Genomic DNA, 19,283 nt, shown 5'->3' with positions numbered 1-19,283 from the left:
TTCTGAGAGCGAATCCCAAAGCCAGGAGCTCCCTTGAGCCTTCAGACGGTGACCTAAATAGTAACATCCTACTAGATGTTCTAAGAAGCCCAGAGTCCTCCAAGAACACGAAACTGGTTAGCAGCCATGGTAGAGGTCTGTTAAGAAGCTGAACTCTCTGGAAGGTTCAGGCGAAAGATAGTGCTAAAGGAATCATGGGGAGAAATGCTGCTTCCTGCCTCTGACTCCTTGCTCTGCGTGTGCAGCCGTTTGAGTCCCAGCACACTGTGCTTGGGTGGGTGTGGTAAAAAGCCAGGCTCTTGCAGTAGCTGCCCTCTCTGGCTTTCAGTGAGGCACATCCACAGGTAGCGGCTAGGTGACCCCAACGGCTCTGTTCAGTGGGCTTGGGAATGGGGCTGTCCATGGTACGTCTTGAGGCAGGACGGCAGAGTGTGGCAGAAAAGTGCCCTTCAGGGAGAGGAGATGCACTTGGTACTTCCCAATATTCCTTAGGAACAGATTATGGTTGTCATGACTCGATGGCAGTGAGCGGAGGGCAGAGCTCTTGGGACTTTTCTTTAAGAGTAAATAATAAGCCTATTTCCTGCTACAGGCCCAAGAAGTTACGGTTCCACCCGAAGCAGCTGTACTTCTCTGCCAGGCAAGGGGAACTTCAGAAGGTCCTGCTTATGTTGGGTAAGTGGATCCTTCCCAGAAGGTTGCTAGTTTGGCAGTACTCCAGCTCCCCCCTCCCCCCCCCCAGTCAGTTGCCACAGTCCAGTTCTTCTTCGAGAGCTTGTTCATGTTGATTCCATTCTAGGGGGGTGTGTGCCGACGTGCACGGTTACCGGAACCTTTTTCCCTTTAGCAGTACCTGTAGGGCCGGCTCCAGCGCCCTCTGGCATCACGCGCTTATGCTGCATTATAAGAGGGGTAGCCGGCCCTGCGCCCTCTCAGTTCCTTCTTTCCGCCAGTGACGGTTGCTGGAACTCCCTTCTCGCTTGCATCTGCAAGACATTGTGTTGTAGATTAGCTTTCTTCCCTTTTCTTGGTCCGGTTGGTAGGTTTAAATTATTTAGTCTTAGGTGACTAGTGTAAATAGTTTTAGTGTAAACAGTTAGCTGAGGCATGCCCCGATTCCCGGGGTTTAAACCCTGCGTGGCCTGTAACAAGCCATTTCCGCTGAGCAACCCCCACGACAGTTGCCTTATGTGTCTGAGGGAGGCTCACAGAACAGAGACGTGCGCTATTTGTAAAGGGTTCATGCCCTTCAGGCATTCCTTGATGCGGCGGATTCGGCGGCACGATCAATGGTCTCTGCCGTGTCTATGCACAAGTTGTCATGGCTGCAGTTTCAGGGTTATCACAAGAGGTGCAGAACTCCATCCAGGGCCTTCTTTCGATGGTACTGGCCTCTTCTCAGACTAAATGGTCACGAGGCTTCATGGCTTGAAAGACTCAAGGGCCACCTTGCGATCCTTAGGCCTATTCGCCCTTCAGTCATCGAGAAGGCAGTTTTGGCCCCCATCCCCACAGCAGCCTCGCTTCCAAGGAGTTGCACGATCCTCCTATAGAAGGAGAGAGAGGGACAGAGGATTTAATCGTCGCCATCAGGCACTAACCCCCTCGACCTCGCAACAAGGGTCTTTGCGCCGCACCAGTGGCCGCAGACTGCAAAGGCATAGCGGGGCGGCATAGCAGTCTCGTTCCAGAATCTGAACCGCAGACCTTTCCTAAACCGCCTTTTTCCAGGCATGGCGCTGCATAACATCGGACCGTTGGGTCCCCCGCATGATTGCAGAAAAGTATACCCTACAATTCTCCTCAACTCCACCCAACCACCCTCTTCACCTCCCTCTTCAGGGACCCCTCTCACGAGCATCCCCTTTTCCAGGAGGTGCAGGCCCTGCTAGCTTTAGGGGTGGTGGGGGAAGTTCCTGCAGACCTTCGGGGGAAAGATTTCTATTCCTGCTATTTTCTCATCCCCAAGGCAAAGGGCAGGCTCAGGCCTATCCTCGACCTGTAACTTCTCAACAAATATCTCAAGAGACTGAAGTTTCGCATGGTCTCCCTAGCCTCCAACATCCGTTCCCTGGATCCGGGAGACTGGTATGTTGCTCTTGACCTGAGAGATGCCTATTTCCATAGCTCTATCTTTCCTGGACACAGGAGGTTCCTCAGGTTTGTGGTGGGTCAGGGCCGCTACCAATTCACCGCACTCCCCTTTGGCCTCTCGTCGGCCCCAAGGGTGTTCACAAAATGCATGGCTGTGGTGGCCGCATACTTGAGACATCAAGGGGTGCAGCTTTTCCCTTACCTGAACGATTGGCTAGTCAGAGGCATATCCCGTTCGCAGGTGCAACACAGTCTGGCGCTGGAACAAAAGTCAACATTGTTGCCGGTACAATGGATAGAATTCGTAGGGGCAGTACACGGGCCAAGACATTCCTACCAGAGTCTCGGTTGCGCTCTATGGTGACCCTCATCGGAGATATCCAAGCGTCACCTCTCACTACAGCCCAGGCGTGTCTCCAATTGCTAGGGCACATGGTGGCCTGCAGCTACGTAGGGCAGCATGCCCATCTGTGACTCAGACCACTGCAGTCATGGCTGATGTCGGTTTGCTCCCCGAGCAGGCGCGGTCACATCGAGTGGTGAATGTCCCCCACCAAGGGTATTGGTTTCCCTGAACTGATGGTCCGACTCTCTCTTGGATAGCAGGGAATGCTGTTTGGGGGCCTGAGTCCCTCGCTAACCCTCGTGTCTGATGCCTTATATCAGCAAAGGGCTCAGCGCCCAGGGAAGCTGGTCCCAAGAGGATTGCGAGCTTCAGATAAGTGTCAAAGAGCTCAGAGCGATATGGTTAGCATGCCGGGCATTTCTTCCATATACAAAGGGCGAGGTGATCCAGGTCCTGATGGACAACGCCACCGCCATGTATTATATCAACAGGCAAGGCGGAATCTGCTCTTCAGAGCTGTGTCAGGAAGTGACTCACCTGTGGGACCTGGCCATTCTCAACAATTTCCACCTCGTGGCTTCTCACCTGCCAGGGGTCAGGAACACAGTGGCGGACAGACTCAGCAAGTACGTCTTACCTCACCACGAGTGGTCGCTTCATCCTCAGGTGGTATGTTCTCTCTTCCAGAGGTGGGGAACTCCCCAGGTGGACCTCTTCGCATCCTGCCTGAACCGCAAATGCGACCAGTTTTGCTCCATTCAAGGGCTCGACAGAGGATCATTGTCCAATGCCTTTCTCTGTCTTCGACAGGGCCTCTCATGTATGCATTTCCACCGACCTCACTAATACACAGAGTCCTGTTGAAAATCAAGAAGGACAAAGCAAATGTCATCCTAATAGCACCTGCATGGCTGAGATAGCATTGGTTCTCCACCCTGCTGGAGCTCTTGATCGCCCACCTGCTGCAGCTCCCGCATCGACCGGACTTATTGTCTCAGGATAAGGACAGACTGCTGTACCCGGACCTGACCTCTCTGCACTTGACAGCATGGAGGTTGGCTGGCTGAATGAGAACAAGAAGGAATGTTCCTCGCAGGTCCAAGAGGTTTTAAAAGGTAGCAAAAAGCCCTCAGTGAGAGCATCGTATTTAGTGAAATGGTGGAGTTTCTCTTTCTGGGCTCACGAACATGGACTCCATCCTATGCAAACCTCGATACAGACAGTTCTGGATTATCTGCTGTCTTCAAAACATCAAGGTCTAACAATTTCTTCAATAAGAGTCTGTCTTGTGGCTATCTCAGCATTTCACCCTCTGATACAGGGGAGCTCGATCTTCTCCCACTACGTAACAGGCAGATTTCTCAAAGGCTTAGAGAGGCTCTTTCCTCAAGTACAAGACCCTCTTCCCCCTGAGATCTAAATCTAGTGTTGGCGCAACTGACAGGATCCCCCTTTGAGCCTTTAGCAATGTGCTCCTTGATGCACCTGTTATGGAAGGTGGCTTTCCTAGTAGCTATCACCTCAGCATGCAGAGTCTCTGAATTGTGAGCCTTGACCTCAGAACTGCCATACACCGCCTTCTACAAAGACAAGGTCCAACTGCGACCACACCCATTATTCCTGCCTAAAGTCGTTTCCCAATTCCTTGTTAACCAGGACATTTTCCTGCCAGTGTTTTACCCTAAGCTGCACAATTTGGCCGAGGAGTGTAGATGGCACATCCTTGATGTTAGGTGGGCTCTGGCCTTCTATATTGAAAGGACTAGGCCTTCTCGTAAGACTTCTCAGCTCTTTGTCGCCATACTGGACCGAATGAAGGGTTTTCCAGTTTCATCCCAAAGGATCTCTGCATGGATATCCCACCTGCATCAGGCTATACTATGAGCGGGCAGGAGTGTCGCCCCCTCAGTCTATCACAGCTCATTCCACCAGAGCTCAAGCCTTGTCAGCGGCGTTTCTGGTGCAGGTTCCAGTGCAGGATATTTGTAAAGCTGCTACCTGGTCATCGGTACACACCTTTACGTTCCACTATGCTATAATGCAGCAGGCTCAAGGTGACACCAACTTCGGAAGAGCAGTTCTGCAATCAGCTGATCCATGAACTCCGAGCCCACCTCCAGTGGCACTGCTGGTGAGTCACCTAGAATGGAATCGACATGAGCAAGCACTCGAAGAACTAAAAACAGTTGCTTACCTGTAGTAGCTGTTGTTCTTCAAGAGGTGTTGCTCATGTCCATTCCATGGCCCGCCCTCCAGCCCCACCGTCGGCGTTGACGGCAAGAAGGAACTGAGAGGGTGCAGGGCCAGCTGCCCCTCATATGCCGTGGCATAAGTGCATGACTCCAGAGGGTATCGGAGCCGGCCCTACGAGTACTGCTAAAGGGAAAAAATCTCCAGTAATCGTGCACATTGGTGCACGCAGACCTAGAATGGAATGGACATGAGCAACACATCTCGAAGAGCAACAGTTACTACAGGTAAGCAGCCGTTTTTCCCCTACTTTGCATTCCCCATTAACTCAGGTGGGCAGGTGTTGGAAGCTGAAATCAGTTTTGCCAATAACTTACCGTTTAAAATTGTTTCTTCTCTCTTTGTTGTATGTGGACCCATTTCAACTTGCATCTGAATTTGGACACGATTTTATGCAGATGCCCAGCCTTAGCTACCCTCAAATATCCTCCATGTAATTCTCCAAACTGGCAATATTTGCCTAGCCACATAATGGGTGGGTGTTTACATGCAGTATGGAGAGTGTTTTAGATTAGGACTCTGTGAGTTTACAGAGAATGAAAGATCTTCAGTGCACTAAGCTTTATTATGAGGGTACTTAATAAACTGCAACTGGAGGATAATTTTGAGCTTCTGATACTGCTTTTCTGACTGAGCACATGAGAATATTTGCTTTTTTTTTTTTTTGGTTGACATACACTGTTGAGTAATTTTTTCTGTTGATCATTTCCACTCATCTTCTGTGCTTTGTAATACATTTTTGCTAATACTTTCAGTCTTTTCTTTTACCAAACACCTTTTGTCAAATGTCGACTTCATTGTCTGAGTTCCAGTAGTAGTGAAATTTGATTCATTGGTGTTTTGTTTAACTATGACTTCATTCTACATAACATATTATCATGCCCAGCCATCTTTGCCTGGCCATCATCACCATCTGTCAGTTTCTGCACAGTTGTGAGAATAATGGGCCAGATCTTCAACTGATGTTAATTGGAATAGTTTTATTGACTTCGTTGGAGCCCAATGTTTACAGAGACAGAAGAGGAGCACTAGTGATCCATCAAGGACTTGCTGATGGTTCAGTGAGAGCAAACTGGTCCCATGGTGTAGGCTTCTCCCTGTCTGCAGTGGTTAATACTATCCTAGGACTTGGGAAACTCAGGTTCAATTTCCTATTCTGGCACAGATTTCCTTCATCACCTTGGCCAAGGCACTTAGTCTCTTTGTGCCTCAGTTTCCTGTCTGTAAAATGCCCTACCTCACAAAAGATAAATACGTCAGAGACCATGAAGCACTTTGAGATCTACTGATGAAAAGCGCTACATAAGAGTTAGGTGGTGGTGGTGGTGGTATTATTATTATTATGATTATAAAAGAAGCTACAGATAGAATAAATAAATTTCCGGTTACTTCTCCATGTCAGCAATTGTTGTTGCAGCCCCAGGGATATTAGAGAATTGTGACCAAGAGGGGTGGTGGCATGCAGGATAGCAAATGAGAAGAGAGGTATCCATGAGACCATCTCTCTGTTAAATGGTAGCTCACACCATATCTGAAAACTGCCTCGTCTACAAAAATAGTCACTCTTAGGTTCCATTGTTCTAGGGCTTGGTGATAGCAGTGATGTAACAACAATTTAATTTAAGCTTCCAAGTGAGAAACTTTGTAACAACTTAAAGGTAAATAACCTGTAGATTCTGGAGCTGTTAGCAGTGTCCCTTGTATGTTTCCTTTGGTGGTGGTTCTGCTGATCTCTGTATCCCCGCTGGAAGAGCCTCTGTTTGTTTTTCAGTGGATGGGATAGACCCCAACTTCAAAATGGAGCACCAGAATAAGAGAACCCCTCTCCATGCTGCTGCGGAGTCTGGGCACGTGGACATCTGCCACATGCTGATTCAGGTTCGTTTCTATTTATATCCTTCAAATCAAGAGACTTCTCTTCATGCCATGTCCTCCAACTCCTCGTGACTGAAAGTCATTTGGGAATTAACCTACTGAGCATTTCCCTTCCATTATAACCTCTTAAATCTCAGGATTTGCTGATTTTTTCCCCCTCATCTGAACGTAGGCTCAGTGTTTCCCTTGCAAATCAAAGGCATTGTAAATAATAGTGCTTTTTTTTTCTTTCTGGTCTTTTGAGGGTGAGCTGATGAGATTTAAAGTTTGTATAAAGGGAGACACCTGGCTAACATGAAGAACTGGTATCCAAAAAAAGTGCTTTGCTTTGGAACCCTCTTAAGTAAACGTTTTTAGAAGAATGGACTTTTTAAATGTGTCCTACAGTAATGCAAAATGAATAGCTCATGGTTTCAAAGTGACGAGTGATTTTTGGGTGCTTGGGCTGATATTCAGAAAGTGCTGAGCCTCCCATGCTCTGAAAATGAAGCCCCTCAAGAATCTCAAGTTGAGACCCCAAAAATGGAGACACGCAAAATCAGTGGTCACTTTGAAAAATGTAGACCTTAGGTCTTAATCCTACTCCTTTTATTGAGGTGAGTTGTGCTGTTTGAAGTCAACGTAACAACTTGCGTCAGTAAGGCCTGCAGGATTTGTAAGGCCTTGCAGGACCATTTTAAATGAATCACAAGAATAAAACTTGTTGAAGAATCATTCTGTTCAATGGATGGCAGTGTCAGAAGGATAGAGCATGGGAAAAGTCCATCATCTCATGTGTTTCCTACAGTGAGGGTGTTGCAAGAACACAATACTGGGGCAGTAACATCCGCAGCTCATCTAACCCGAAAACCCTTTCCATGTGAGAATTGGGTGTTTTAGCTCTTTAAAACCAATAAAAACAAAGTTGTCTATTCAAGGGCAGCTGGAAGCAATGGGCCCACCGTTACATGTTTTAGTGAATCTGAGTCGGCCTGTTACTACTGCAGATAGGCTTTCTCTTAACAACAACAACAAAATCCAAACGCCTGCTCTGAATTGTAGAGTTTGGGATTTTTTTTGTTTGCTTGTTTTGTAGCCGCTTGTGAGTTATTGGGCAAAACAGAGGGAATAAACAGGTCGAATGCATTGCACAGTAGCATTCTGAAAGCAAGCAAAGGTAGGAATTTCCCAAGCACTCTGCTCTCATGGAAGTCCATGGAAATTTTACTGTTGACTTCAGTGGAAGCAGTCAGCCCAGTGCTGAGTGCTTTGGAAAACCCCATCCTCAGAATCGATGAATAGGTTGTTCCAGAACAGTTTGTGATGATGGGAAGGGACAATTGTTTGTTTCCTTGTCCTCATGGAGTTGATGAGCCCTTAGGAAGAGAGAGCTTCTCTTTGGATAGAGAGAATATAGAGTTTTTTGAGGCATTATACAGATGATCATCAGAAACCAGCTGTGAATTCTACAATGGCACAGAATGAGTTAATAACAATGACCATCTGACTCAAAAATGTCATTCTTTGTGCTCCTAGTTACTGAATACAGAAGAGAGCAAATAATGTGATTCTCGGACATAGATCAGTTTTGACTCCCCCTCTTCCCCATCAATTTTCTATATGTGGGCGAATCGTTCTCTCAGTAGACAACCTGCCAGCAAATCTGTATTCCCACACCCTTCCTTTGTTAAACAGTAGCTATTATAATGGCTGTTGTGTTTGCCTTGGCCATTTAACAGGCTGGTGCTAACATAGACACATGCTCTGAGGACCAGAGGACCCCCCTGATGGAGGCAGCAGAGAATAACCATCTGGATGCTGTGAAATATCTTATCAAGGCTGGAGCATTGGTAGATCCCAAGGTAGCAACCAATTCCTTGCTTTTCTGCTTGAGAGACTTGTCAGGTTTCCTTGCCTTTCTTGAAGGGGTTTAAGTCTGGATGCAAGTTCCCAGCTACAGGGAAAGGGGGCCTCTGTCATTTGGGTGGGGACTGGCTGGTAGTCATATTTTTAAAAAAAAATTATGTAACACTTAGATTGCAAGCCCTTTGGGGCAAGGGCTGTCTCTTACTACGTGAGTGTACCACGTTTGGGGTCTGCTCCACGTTTGGGGTCTCTGGACGCTACTGTAATAAAAATAATTAATAGTACTGATGGTGAGCTCTGAATTCCATGGGCACAAAGAGAGTTCAAATTCTTCTTCGAGTGCTTGCTCATGTCGATTCCAGTCTAGCTGTGTGCTCGCCTTCATGCATGGTTACTGGAATTTTTTTTCCCTTCAGCAGTACCTGTAGGGCTGGCTCTGGCACCCCCTGGAGTCCTGTGCACATGCCGCGGTATATGAGGCGCCGCCGGCCTACCGCCCCCTCAGTTCCTTCTTTTGGCCTGTAACAGTTGCTGGAATCGCTGTGCTTGCTTTGCAAGTGCTTCTTAACAGTTCCTTCAGTAGTTAATTCATCGTTGTTTGTTTTTGGTTCCTGTTAGTTAAGTAGTTGTTAATAGTTGATAGTTAGATTAGGAATAGTCCTGGCTGGGATTCTTGCCCGGGAGTGGGGCATGCCCCAGTCTCCAGGCTTCAAGCCCTGCGTCTTCTGCAGCAAGGTCCTTCCCTCTTAGTGACCCCCATAACAGTTGTCTAAAGTGCCTGGGGGAAGCTCATAGGAAGGACAAGTGTAAGATCTACACGGCTCTCAGGCCGTGGACTCAGAAGGAGAGGGAAATCCGCCTGAAGGCCTTGTCGATGGAGGCAGCGCTGAGACCGGCCTCCGAATCAGCACATTCCACCTTGGTGCTGAGTGTGGAGTCAGGGCAAAGCGCCCCGTCGGCACCGGCCCCGCCGCGGCACCAGACTTCTTCCTCTTCACCATCGAGGAAGAAGCAGAAGAATCAACATGTTGGGGAGAGGCCGCTCCCCCGCGTCAAAAAAGTCTAAGGAAGTGGGGTGGAGAGCAGGACCCGACCCGGAACAGCGGGCTGAGGGTCGGCAGGACGGGATCGCCGCCTAGAGGTGCGACTCCGATAAGAGAGCCACTCACGACTTCAGGGAGCAGAACGGGGCCGCTTCAGCTAGTGGTGCTGTTGACGCCAGATGCGTTCCAGATAGCGAGAAACTTGATGGACCTGCCTTCGCCACCTTCTCCTCAGCCCCTGGTGCCGTCGAAGGAGCGGGCTCCGGTCTCCAGGGGGAAGCCTGTGATGGCCCCCTGCAGTGGATGCACCACTCCCCTGAACAGAGGCACCTGTCTCTGAGAGCCAGGTCACCGCACAGGGAGTCGACATCACGGCACCGGTCCCCGAGAGCTCGCTCCTCGTCCCCGTTTCCCGAGCATTCCTCAGCCGTGGAGCATTGCCACCACAGATGATCACCGATCGCAGTCTTTGGCACCGAGAACCTCGCACTCCTTGTGCCGGCGTTCCCTAGAAGGGAGCTGGTGCCGTTCCCGCTCCCTGGCATCGAAGAGTTCGCCCGTGCTGGCACAACACAGAACCTGGTCGCCAGAGGGGGAGCCATCACCAAAGGGAAAGTCACGCCGCGAGTCATCAGTCCCTAGGCACTAATCTTCGATGCTGCACTGATCCCACTCTTCCTCGGAGCACAGTTCCCCGGCAGCCTGGTGTTGGTCAAATGAGTGGTACCGCCGGTCATCGTCATCGCGCTGCGAGGTGACGATCATCAAAGTGCCATGGTCCTCGGGGGTCGGGACATCGCTCCTCCACCCCACGGCACCACACCGCAAAGGAGCCAACCGCTGCCCCCACCCTGTCGTCAGACAGTGAATCAGCTTCCTTGAGGGAGGATGGGCATCTTGCTACCCATTCGGGAGCAAGTCCCCGGACCTGCAGCTCCTGGTTGGCCCCAGGGCCGGCATATTGGGGACGTTGGGGGATCCAAGTGGCCCCCCAGGCCCTGTCTCATAAGGGACCGCATGAGTCGGCCCTTCGAGCCTTTGGCTGCCTGTCCGTTACTGTTGCTCTCTTACAGCCCACTCCACCAGAGCTCAAGCGTCTTCGGCGGCCTTTCTGGTGCAGGTGCCGGTGCAGAACATCTGTAGAGCTGCCACATGGTCATCGGTGCACACCTTCACGGCCCGCTATGCCATTGTGCAGCAGGCACGGGATGATGCTGGCTCCGGCAGAGCGGTACTGCAGGCGACTCATCTGTAACTCCGGGCCCACCTCCCAAGTATTGCTTTTGGGTCCCCTAGAATGGAACCGACATGAGCAAACACTCGAAGAAGAAAAGACGGTTACTCACCTTGTAAGGAACTGAGGGGGTGTAGGGCCGGGGGCACCTCATATACTGTGGCATGAGCGTGGGACTCCAGGGGGCGCGGGAGCTGGCCCTACAAGTACCGCTGAAGGGAAAAAAATTCCAGTAACCGTGCGCGTTGACGCAGACACACTTAGAATGGAATGGACATGAGCAACATAGCTCGAAGCGCAAAGTTACAAGGTGAGTAACCGTCTTCTTTTAACCTCTGGTTTTGTGCTCCATTAACTCACCACTAGGCTTTTGGGGGCAGTTTTTTAAACAGGCCTCTAATTAGGTGCCTACAAACCAATTGAAGGCGAAAGAGAGAATTTAGCTTTCCTAGTACCTGATTGTGTAGCTGTTTGCACGCACAAAACTGCAGTGACATAATCAGAAAATGTCTTTAAAGTATAGCCTTTTAATTTAAACAAAGACAATAAAAACCTGGCTGGCTAGCTGCCCATAACATGTTGTTTACTTCAACCCTCTTGTAAAATACATAGACAGATTATTAGTGTCATAAATCAGATGCCATTTGGAGGACAGGAGCCCCTCCCCACTACCAACTTCCTAGAGTTACCACCTGCTCCCTTCAGCTCACTGCCTATGATATTGCTAAGGACCATATCAGTGTACTGATGATGAGGTGCCGACCTGCATCTGTGGGATTATCCTGCTTGTAGGCGACAAGAGAGGCCAGACGCAGTCTGTCATTGGGCCTTCGACAATTCCCCGGGAGTCCTTCTCCAGCCAGCGTGGGAGTGTGCAGGTTCAAATGGGCTGGGGCCAGGGACATCCCCGAGCAATATCCAAATGCCTGTCATCTGATTTAATAATGGCTCAGTGCAAAGATTTTTAATAAAGGTTTTTTAAAAAAAAGCCCTTATCCAAACCAGCAAAAACAAATGAGAACTGTTACAACCCTGGGATTATTATTGAAATTCAATCACTTCTGAAGTTTATTGCGTTAATTAGTTTTCTGGACAATATTAGTCATGTTTGAAAGCAGCCGCCTTGCAGTGCTAAATCAGCTGGGGTTCTTTTGCAGAGAGACAGAAATGTTAGCTGCTGCTTATCTGTCCTCATCTAGCTGGGGTAGACAGATTATGAAGCAAGAAAAGGGAAGGTAATGACCAAGGGCCTTCCTGGGTCCTCCTGGGAACTGCTGAGGGACGTGCTAAGAGGCGCAGCCTCGTCCCATTGTAGTCAGTGGAAGTTTAATATTAACTGTGCCTGCTCGCACGCAGGTGTGTTGAGAGACTACAGTTGCCTCTTGTTAACCTTAGCAGAAAGGTGCTGTTGTTAGCCAGCATAATGTACATCTAAAAGGCTTTTGTGCTTATGCTGACTCTGAACCAGATTCCCAGCATGCTTTTCAGTCACGCCAAACTTGCAGTGAGCTTTGTGTAACCCCGGTTCTTTGTATGTGCGGAACCTGTCAGGAGTCAGATGTACCCATTGATTAGCAGCACCCTGCGGTTGAAGACTTGTGTCTGGGGCGCGTGGGACTCTTGAGAGAGAGTTAAAACCTCCTCTTTGCCCCGGGGAGCTGGCACATTGAAAACGTGCTAAAACCTCCCTTCCCCCATCCAGTGAAATCACTCTCCCTGCAGGCTTTGCCTGTGAGGCACCTGTCCTCTTTTTACTGGAGACCTATTTGGGATGGAGTCTTCAATCTTGTGGTTCAGAGAGGTGAACCTGTGTTGAAGTGTGTTGCTTTTTGTGGGTTCAATATGGAGGGATGGTGTGGTTTGAATTGGGAGCGGGGTGGTTGCTTTTGGTTTTTCGATCTTTTTTTTCTTTTATGTTCAGCCCCCTGGGGCTTGCGCTGGGTTAAGTTTGTGTCAGGGGAATGTTTGGGTGCTCCAAGCACTGCTGGTGTCTGATGTTACACTGTGGGGCTCTCTCTTCCCACCATCCGTCACACCCCAGACCCCCAGTCCTGTAGAAGACCCTGGTACTCAGAGACCTCAAAGGGGTTTTGCTTTCAAAAACTATTTTTGATTGTGACAAGTTTAATCTGATTTTCTCTTCAGCATTTCCGCCCCCTCTTTCAGGCCTTGTCTCTGTGGGGTAGTTCCAGTGCGGGCCCCCCCTGTAGACACACTTCACTGGTGTCAGAAGTGGCCTGCGGCGAGCAGCTGCATCGGTCTAGCAACTGGAGCTAAAAAACCCCAAGTGTAGACAAAGCCCTAAGTTTCTGGTTGAGATTGTCTCTAGCGGGGGGACGCTGTCCTGATGTAAGGAGCCTTATGGGCAGAGGCACAGCCTGTGCTGAAGCTCTGCCTATGTAAAAGAGAGGATCGCTCCCCACCACTTCCCACCCATCTGGCTCCAGTGTGGGGAGCAGTAAGGGACAGTCTTTGGGAGAGGGAGTGGGGAAGAAAGTCACCGTCAGCAGTGGGGAGGGGGCAGCTGACAGCCAGCTCTGCAATCTCTGCAAAGCTGTCAAGGGAGCCTTTTCATCCAAGGCCCTCCTCTTCCTCCCAGCCACACCTGTGCTCCCTGGTGGTGGCTTGTCAGGGCTTTTCGCTTAACCCCCGTTGGCACTGGTTGTGGGCATTGGTTGTGGCTGCCGTTCCTCTCTCCTGACGTCCGCAGCAGGCGGCCACGAGTGGCCGGTGGGCTCTCCCAGCTCCCAGACCTGTGCTCTGACCACTAGCCTGTCTCTTTCTGACATTCCCAAGGATGCTGAGGGCTCCACGTGTCTGCATTTGGCCGCCAAGAAAGGGCATTACGATGTAGTTCAGTACCTTCTCTCCAATGGGCAGATGGACGTCAACTGCCAGGTAAGGCCCTGCCGCGAGGTGAATAAGCAAGACCAGCCTCTTTCCACTGCTCAGGAAGCTTGGTCAGTCCCTGCGGTCTCAGCAGCACGCCGCATGCTTACTCAGACACACTCCACTTGCTGGCCATGAGCCATCAATAATTCCATCCTCCGCTTCCAGCCTTCAAGGCCACCACACAGAGACCCTCCTTCTCTGCCTCCCTAGACGGAAGCTTGTCTGTCCAACGTCAGGCAGCCCAGCCTGCTCACCAGAGTCAGCCGTGCTCTGTACTGCCCGCTGCCTACTACTCTGCTTTTGATTCACTGCTTCCTCTAGGCCTCCACTGACCCTGGGGCCTTTTTCTCAAGGATCCATGAATAAAGCCTTCGTCTGCCCCTGCGGGCACCTCTCAGAACCCCACCTGCCAGCAGTGGGACCAGAGAGGAAGCTGACCTGTGGCCCGTTATGAGTTATTATGGAAAGGGCGGGGGGACACCCAGCAGCCAAGCCATTTTCAATGAGACATCCAGCCACAAAGAGTGAGACAGCAGTGCATCCACTTCCAGGCCTGTTCTGGGCTGCTCGATGGGCCTTCTCAACATGACTGGCAGCTCCTCTGGTGCTTGTGGCGCTGTCTTGGCAGTCGGTCCATCTCAAATGCAGGTTTGGGCGCTGATGCTGCAATCTTATCTGTACAGACAGGCCCTTTCTCCCCAACCCCTGCAGACCCATTTGCAGACTGTGGTGTGACACAGGAATGCAGGCGTGTGGGTGGATGGATTTGAATCACACTGCAGGACTTCTTCCGCACTTTACAGTTCAAGTGGTGGCGTGAGACAAAGGGGGTCAGTAGTTCCCTTTGCACGATGCTGCCTGTCCTGGCTGCAGCCCCGCGGGGCCAGTGGAAATCAAGGCAGGCACTGCCTTGCCCATGCTGTGTGTGTCTCATGCTCTCCTCTCCCCTCCCCAGGACGACGGCGGCTGGACGCCTATGATCTGGGCCACCGAGTACAAGCATGTTGAGCTGGTGAAGCTATTGCTGTCCAAGGGGTCGGATATTAATATTCGAGACAACGTAAGACTCTTACCAGCGTTGGGTTTTTTAGTCAATAAATGATCCTCGTTATTTAAAAGTTCCCCAAACCAATAACACCGATTCTACAAGCCCCTCGGAAAGGACGGTGGGGAGCAGTGGGTTTGATAGTCAGTCCAGTGTGGGAGGAAGTAGCTGGCGAGCGTTTGCTGTGAGAGCATCTGCACTGCTTGCCCTTTAGGTAGGTCCTTGCAGGACAGTCTGCTGACGTTGAACTCCAAGGATTTCCCACTACAGTGTTTAAAAATCATGTCCATAGTCTGTCTCCTAGTCCGCAGAGTAGTAATTCCTGTGCCTCGTAGGGACCGCAGGGTTGAGCCCACACAGAGGACAGCACGCTCCGTGCCCCAGAGAGCTTGCGCTCTGGGGACTTGACTGTCAGAAGTGCTGACAGGTGAAGTCACGGGGGGTTGCAGGTGTGAAGCGCCTGTGAGGATCAGGCCTATGGAGCCCGATTCTGCAAACCCTTCCTCGCATGACAAGTTGCAAATGGGACTGCTTACCTGAATGAGTGCTGCTCAACTGAAACCACGTTCTCTGATCGGCAAGATACAACATGGGGCAGTAATTAGGGACGATGTGGGGAGATGATTGGGGAGGAAGGAGAAGGCAGTGTCCAGTCGTCCTGTTAGATGGGTCAGACCCACCGCTGCTGCTTTATTTATTTATATATTGCAGCGTCTTTCCCATTTCCCCACTCTGTCTCTGAGAAATGCTTTTGAGTCCAGTGGACGTAAGAAGCTGGTTCCTATTGGTCTCCCCCCTTTCTGTGTGCCCCTTTCTGTGTGTCTTTCAGGTGCTGTCAGGGATAGATAGAGGTACAGTATCTCACTGTGCTCACAATGGCTCAGACTGTTTACCAGTGGCCGTCTTCCCCAGCCCAGAAGCCACTCCTCTGTAGGAGCCTCTATTTCTTTGGTAGCCAAGTACTTTCCAGGCATGTCCTGGTCTGACAAAGAATAAGAGCAAGAGAGGGGGAGGGGGCTCTCCAGATTGTTGCAATTAACTTCAAGGACGTAATACAGATTCGGAACAAAACTTGTTTCATGCCTGATCCATCACAGAAGCCTCCAGCTACCAATCCCTTGGATCACACATTAATTGAACAGTGAAAATCAGATCATTCTATCCACCGCTTTATTCACGTATGGATGAGATCCCCACTCAATTGTCCAGAGTTCCAGCGTCTACTCCTAATAGGTCATTAAGGGCCAGCTCCTGCCATCATTACCCACACCGAGGAGCCCCTTATTCCTGGAGTAGCCCTGCTGATTTTAATCAGTGCCACTAGGAATGGCGGGAGCTGTAAATTGGCATGTTCAGCCTGACACGCGCTATGCGGAGTGGTATCCTTGCTGGATTAAATTAATCTTCAGAGCTATGCTTGCGATTGACTGCCTATTTCTAGACGGTGGCATTCAGGGGAGCAGAAGCCATGTAGAAAACGTGCCCTCCTGCTCCCAGGCATCTGTTAATCTCTCCATTAAAGGAAAGATCTGAGTTACTAAGTTGCAGAGAATTAAGTATACGCTTTTTTGCCATCTGTGAAAGACACCCTGTTGTCGTCGTCGTCATGTCGTTACAATCAGCCTCTCTAGTGCTTGTCATGCTGAAGGATTCCAAGGTGTACTACAAATTAGACAGTAACAGAACCAAATAGGATCATCATTTCAAACATCTGGATCAGCAAGAGGAGTGTTCAGCTATTTCTAGTGCTCTAGTGAGAGACTGGAGCACGCAGTATTTAAGAGATGCCTGAAATCAGTTTGCTCTCCCTGTGGCTGGCGTCTTGCTTTTCAACACCTTTGTGCCCTACAGCTTGTGTTCTGCGTGTTCCCACTCAGCGCTCTCTCTCTCCTAGAGGTAGGAGGCGTGCTAATTTTGCCACATGTCTGGTTTGGATGGCTCAGCTCCTAGCCCTTCCCTGGTGCTCATCTGCGTCTGTCGTGTCTCCCTGTGGATCGATCCAGGTCATTCTGTGGCTTAGAGACAAATGACTCGTCTGTACAGATAAGGAAAGCAATGCAGGAGTTTAGATGTAGTCTCCCCATCTCCAGTCAGTGTGGAGGCGGCTGTGCTGAGAACTCCCTGCCTGCCTGTTGCAGGGTTGTGTTCTCCAAGCTAGAGAGAGAAATCCATTAAAGGAGAAGGCCGGCCACGTTTTTAATGTCAGAGCTACAGAGCTAAGGACGGTGGAGTCCCAAAGTGATGGGATCTTAGTGCACTAAACAGCCTCTCCTGTGTTTTCCCCTCCAGGAGGAGAATATTTGTTTGCACTGGGCAGCTTTTTCTGGCTGTGTTGACATAGCGGAGATATTGCTGGCTGCTAAGTGCGATTTACATGCAGTAAATATTCATGGAGACTCGCCACTGCACATCGCAGCCAGAGAGAACCGCTATGAGTGTGTTGTGTAAGTACGGCTCCCCGCTTTCCTTTGTTACTTTGTTCACTTCGTATTTGAACACTGGCTGGCAACTTAAGGAGGTACTATGACATGCTTTTACCTCTGAACACGAAACAAAATAGGGTGAAGAAGAGCCTGATTCTTCATTGCTTTGCACCCAGGCAAAGTGGGTGTGAAATACTAGGGGCTGATTCTCATTAACACTAAGACCCCCTTTGCCCCACTCTGGCAGCGTAAAGGGGACTGAAATTGACACAAGTTAAAACTGCATCCACTGCGAAGCTCCTTTCCACTGCCAGAGTGGTGTAAAGGGGCCTTTGAGTAAATGAGAACCAGGCTCTAGCGTCCTGATTCAGTAGCACGTGCACAGCTGTGACTGACTACACAAAGCGCAAGGCAGTGGAGAAGCAGGCTGAGTTTTTGTAACCATGCGAGTGGAACTCGTGACATCTCCGAGCAGCGGGACCCATTGATAGGGATGTGGAATGCAGGGCCGCTCCATTTGCAGAGCAGTCAAATGGAGGTCCTGAACGCTTTCCTTGTGTTACAATGCATGAGCAATCCCCGTTAGTGAGCGAGAGCTCCATTGAGAGGGTGAAATTCACCCCTGTGCAAAGAACTAGCACAAGGCCTGTGCCCCTTTTAAAGTTCCATTTATGTTCTCAAAATAGGGCTTAAGTGGAACTTAAGTCGTGCCTAGGCCTAGTTTCATGTCCATTTGTAGCTAGGCTGCTTACGAGCAAACTCCTTTTCGTGCCTGATGTAAGGCAAGATTTGGACCCAGCTCTCTAGAACTGGAAGTCCGATGTGCCAGTCTGTTGCCCTACCCAGCATTCCAATTAACCACCCACTTTAGAAAGCGTTGTTCAATGAACCCGCTTATAAAAAGGGAAGTGAAGTGGTTACTTCCCGTAGTGATGGAACCTGTTCTGATTCATCGTTCTCACGAGCCAGTGGTCCTGCTAACGTGACCTCACGGAGTGGCTGCAGAAAGCCATTTGACTCTTCCTCCTCCGAGAAGTTCTTTCGGGGTGGGTTATCTATTGTTGTTGCTGTTTTGCAGCCTCTTTCTCTCCCGGGGCTCGGATGTCAGCTTGAAGAACAAGGAAGGTGAGACCCCACTCCAGTGCTCGAGTCTCAACTCTCAGGTCTGGGTGGCTCTGCAGATGAACAAGACGCTCCGAGAATCATCTACTGACAAACCTGCCCCAATAGAGAAGACGGTGAGCAGGTGAGAGTCCAGCTAGCCTCGCGTGAATGCCAAGTGCAAGCTCTCTAGATTGAGGCGTGAGGCCCCGATCCAACAGCAAGTAATAATTTATAAGTCCGGTTGGAAAAAATGGATTCAGAATGAAACCGAGTTCTTTTCAATCTTAAATATTCAGAGATCAAATACTGCTCGGGATGCCACTCAAGCTGCACTTGTTGCTTTAGTAATTCTCAGATGGTTTTGGGGAGGGGAGGATTGTATTTTTGTTGCATAAAGCAATTATTCTCTTCCTTACCTTTCCCCTGCTGTGACAGAGACATTGCCCGGGGTTATGAGCGGATCCCAATTCCATGTATCAATTCAGTGGACAGCGAATCTTGCCCCAGCAACTACAAATATGTTTCTCAGAACTGTGTGACCTCCCCAATGAACATCGATAGAAACATCACTCATTTGCAGGTTAGATGGGCAGTGTACATATGGGGGTTGGGGGGGAAGGGGGCGACTTTTCTTTCCTGGTATGGAATGTTAGAGGGACTGCAGGATGCCAATCTGAGAGGCAGCTGGAGTGTATACTGCAGAGATGTGTTCCTATAGAAAGGGGTGTGTGTGTGTCTGTCTCTCTAAGTGGACACAGTGATATAAGCAAACATGGTTGAGCAGCTTGACTGTATGCTTGTATTCCAGTGACACATTTGCCTCCTCCACCTTGTTGGTATAGGTGTTTTTGCGACAGAAGAACGGAAATTTCTCCCACTGCTCCTTGGAACTGAGAAAACCTTTTGTTCCATGGAAATTTAAAAGTCAAGCCTAAGAGGTGCTGTGATGCAGGTGGTGCGAGTTTTAAGATGAGAGAGAAAAAACCGCGACTCTTTCCATTTTGTCTTCATTGAAAACCCTGTGGCATTTTTCTGTAAGAACTGGGGTGTTTAACCCAGTGTCCTAGCAAAATTCCAGCTTAGACATTTGGACTCTGCCTCCCTAAATTCCTCCTGCTGTTTATCTTGGATG

General features: G+C 49.8%; 1 protein-coding gene across 5 annotated transcripts in view; it reads left to right on the top strand.

Moving 5' to 3' along the window:
* EHMT1 (euchromatic histone lysine methyltransferase 1) overlaps positions 1–19,283 on the top strand; it is a 159,601-nt gene that overhangs the window by 118,558 nt on the left and 21,760 nt on the right. For all 5 annotated transcript variants that reach the window (XM_067542174.1, XM_067542177.1, XM_067542175.1 and 2 more), the window contains exons 14-21: positions 593–675; positions 6,462–6,568; positions 8,284–8,406; positions 13,484–13,585; positions 14,535–14,639; positions 16,914–17,068; positions 18,126–18,293; positions 18,587–18,731. In XM_067542174.1, the coding sequence (XP_067398275.1) occupies positions 593–675; positions 6,462–6,568; positions 8,284–8,406; positions 13,484–13,585; positions 14,535–14,639; positions 16,914–17,068; positions 18,126–18,293; positions 18,587–18,731 (988 nt within the window). The remainder of the gene's footprint in view (positions 1–592; positions 676–6,461; positions 6,569–8,283; positions 8,407–13,483; positions 13,586–14,534; positions 14,640–16,913; positions 17,069–18,125; positions 18,294–18,586; positions 18,732–19,283) is intronic.

This window comes from Emydura macquarii, unplaced genomic scaffold (genome assembly GCF_026122565.2).
Source record: "Emydura macquarii macquarii isolate MOO-44397 ecotype Brisbane River unplaced genomic scaffold, CSIRO-AGI_Emac_v2 contig_691, whole genome shotgun sequence".
Classification (NCBI taxonomy): Eukaryota; Metazoa; Chordata; order Testudines; family Chelidae; genus Emydura; species Emydura macquarii.
Note: the sequence above shows the minus strand (reverse complement) of the source record. Positions and strands in the feature narration are given on the sequence as shown.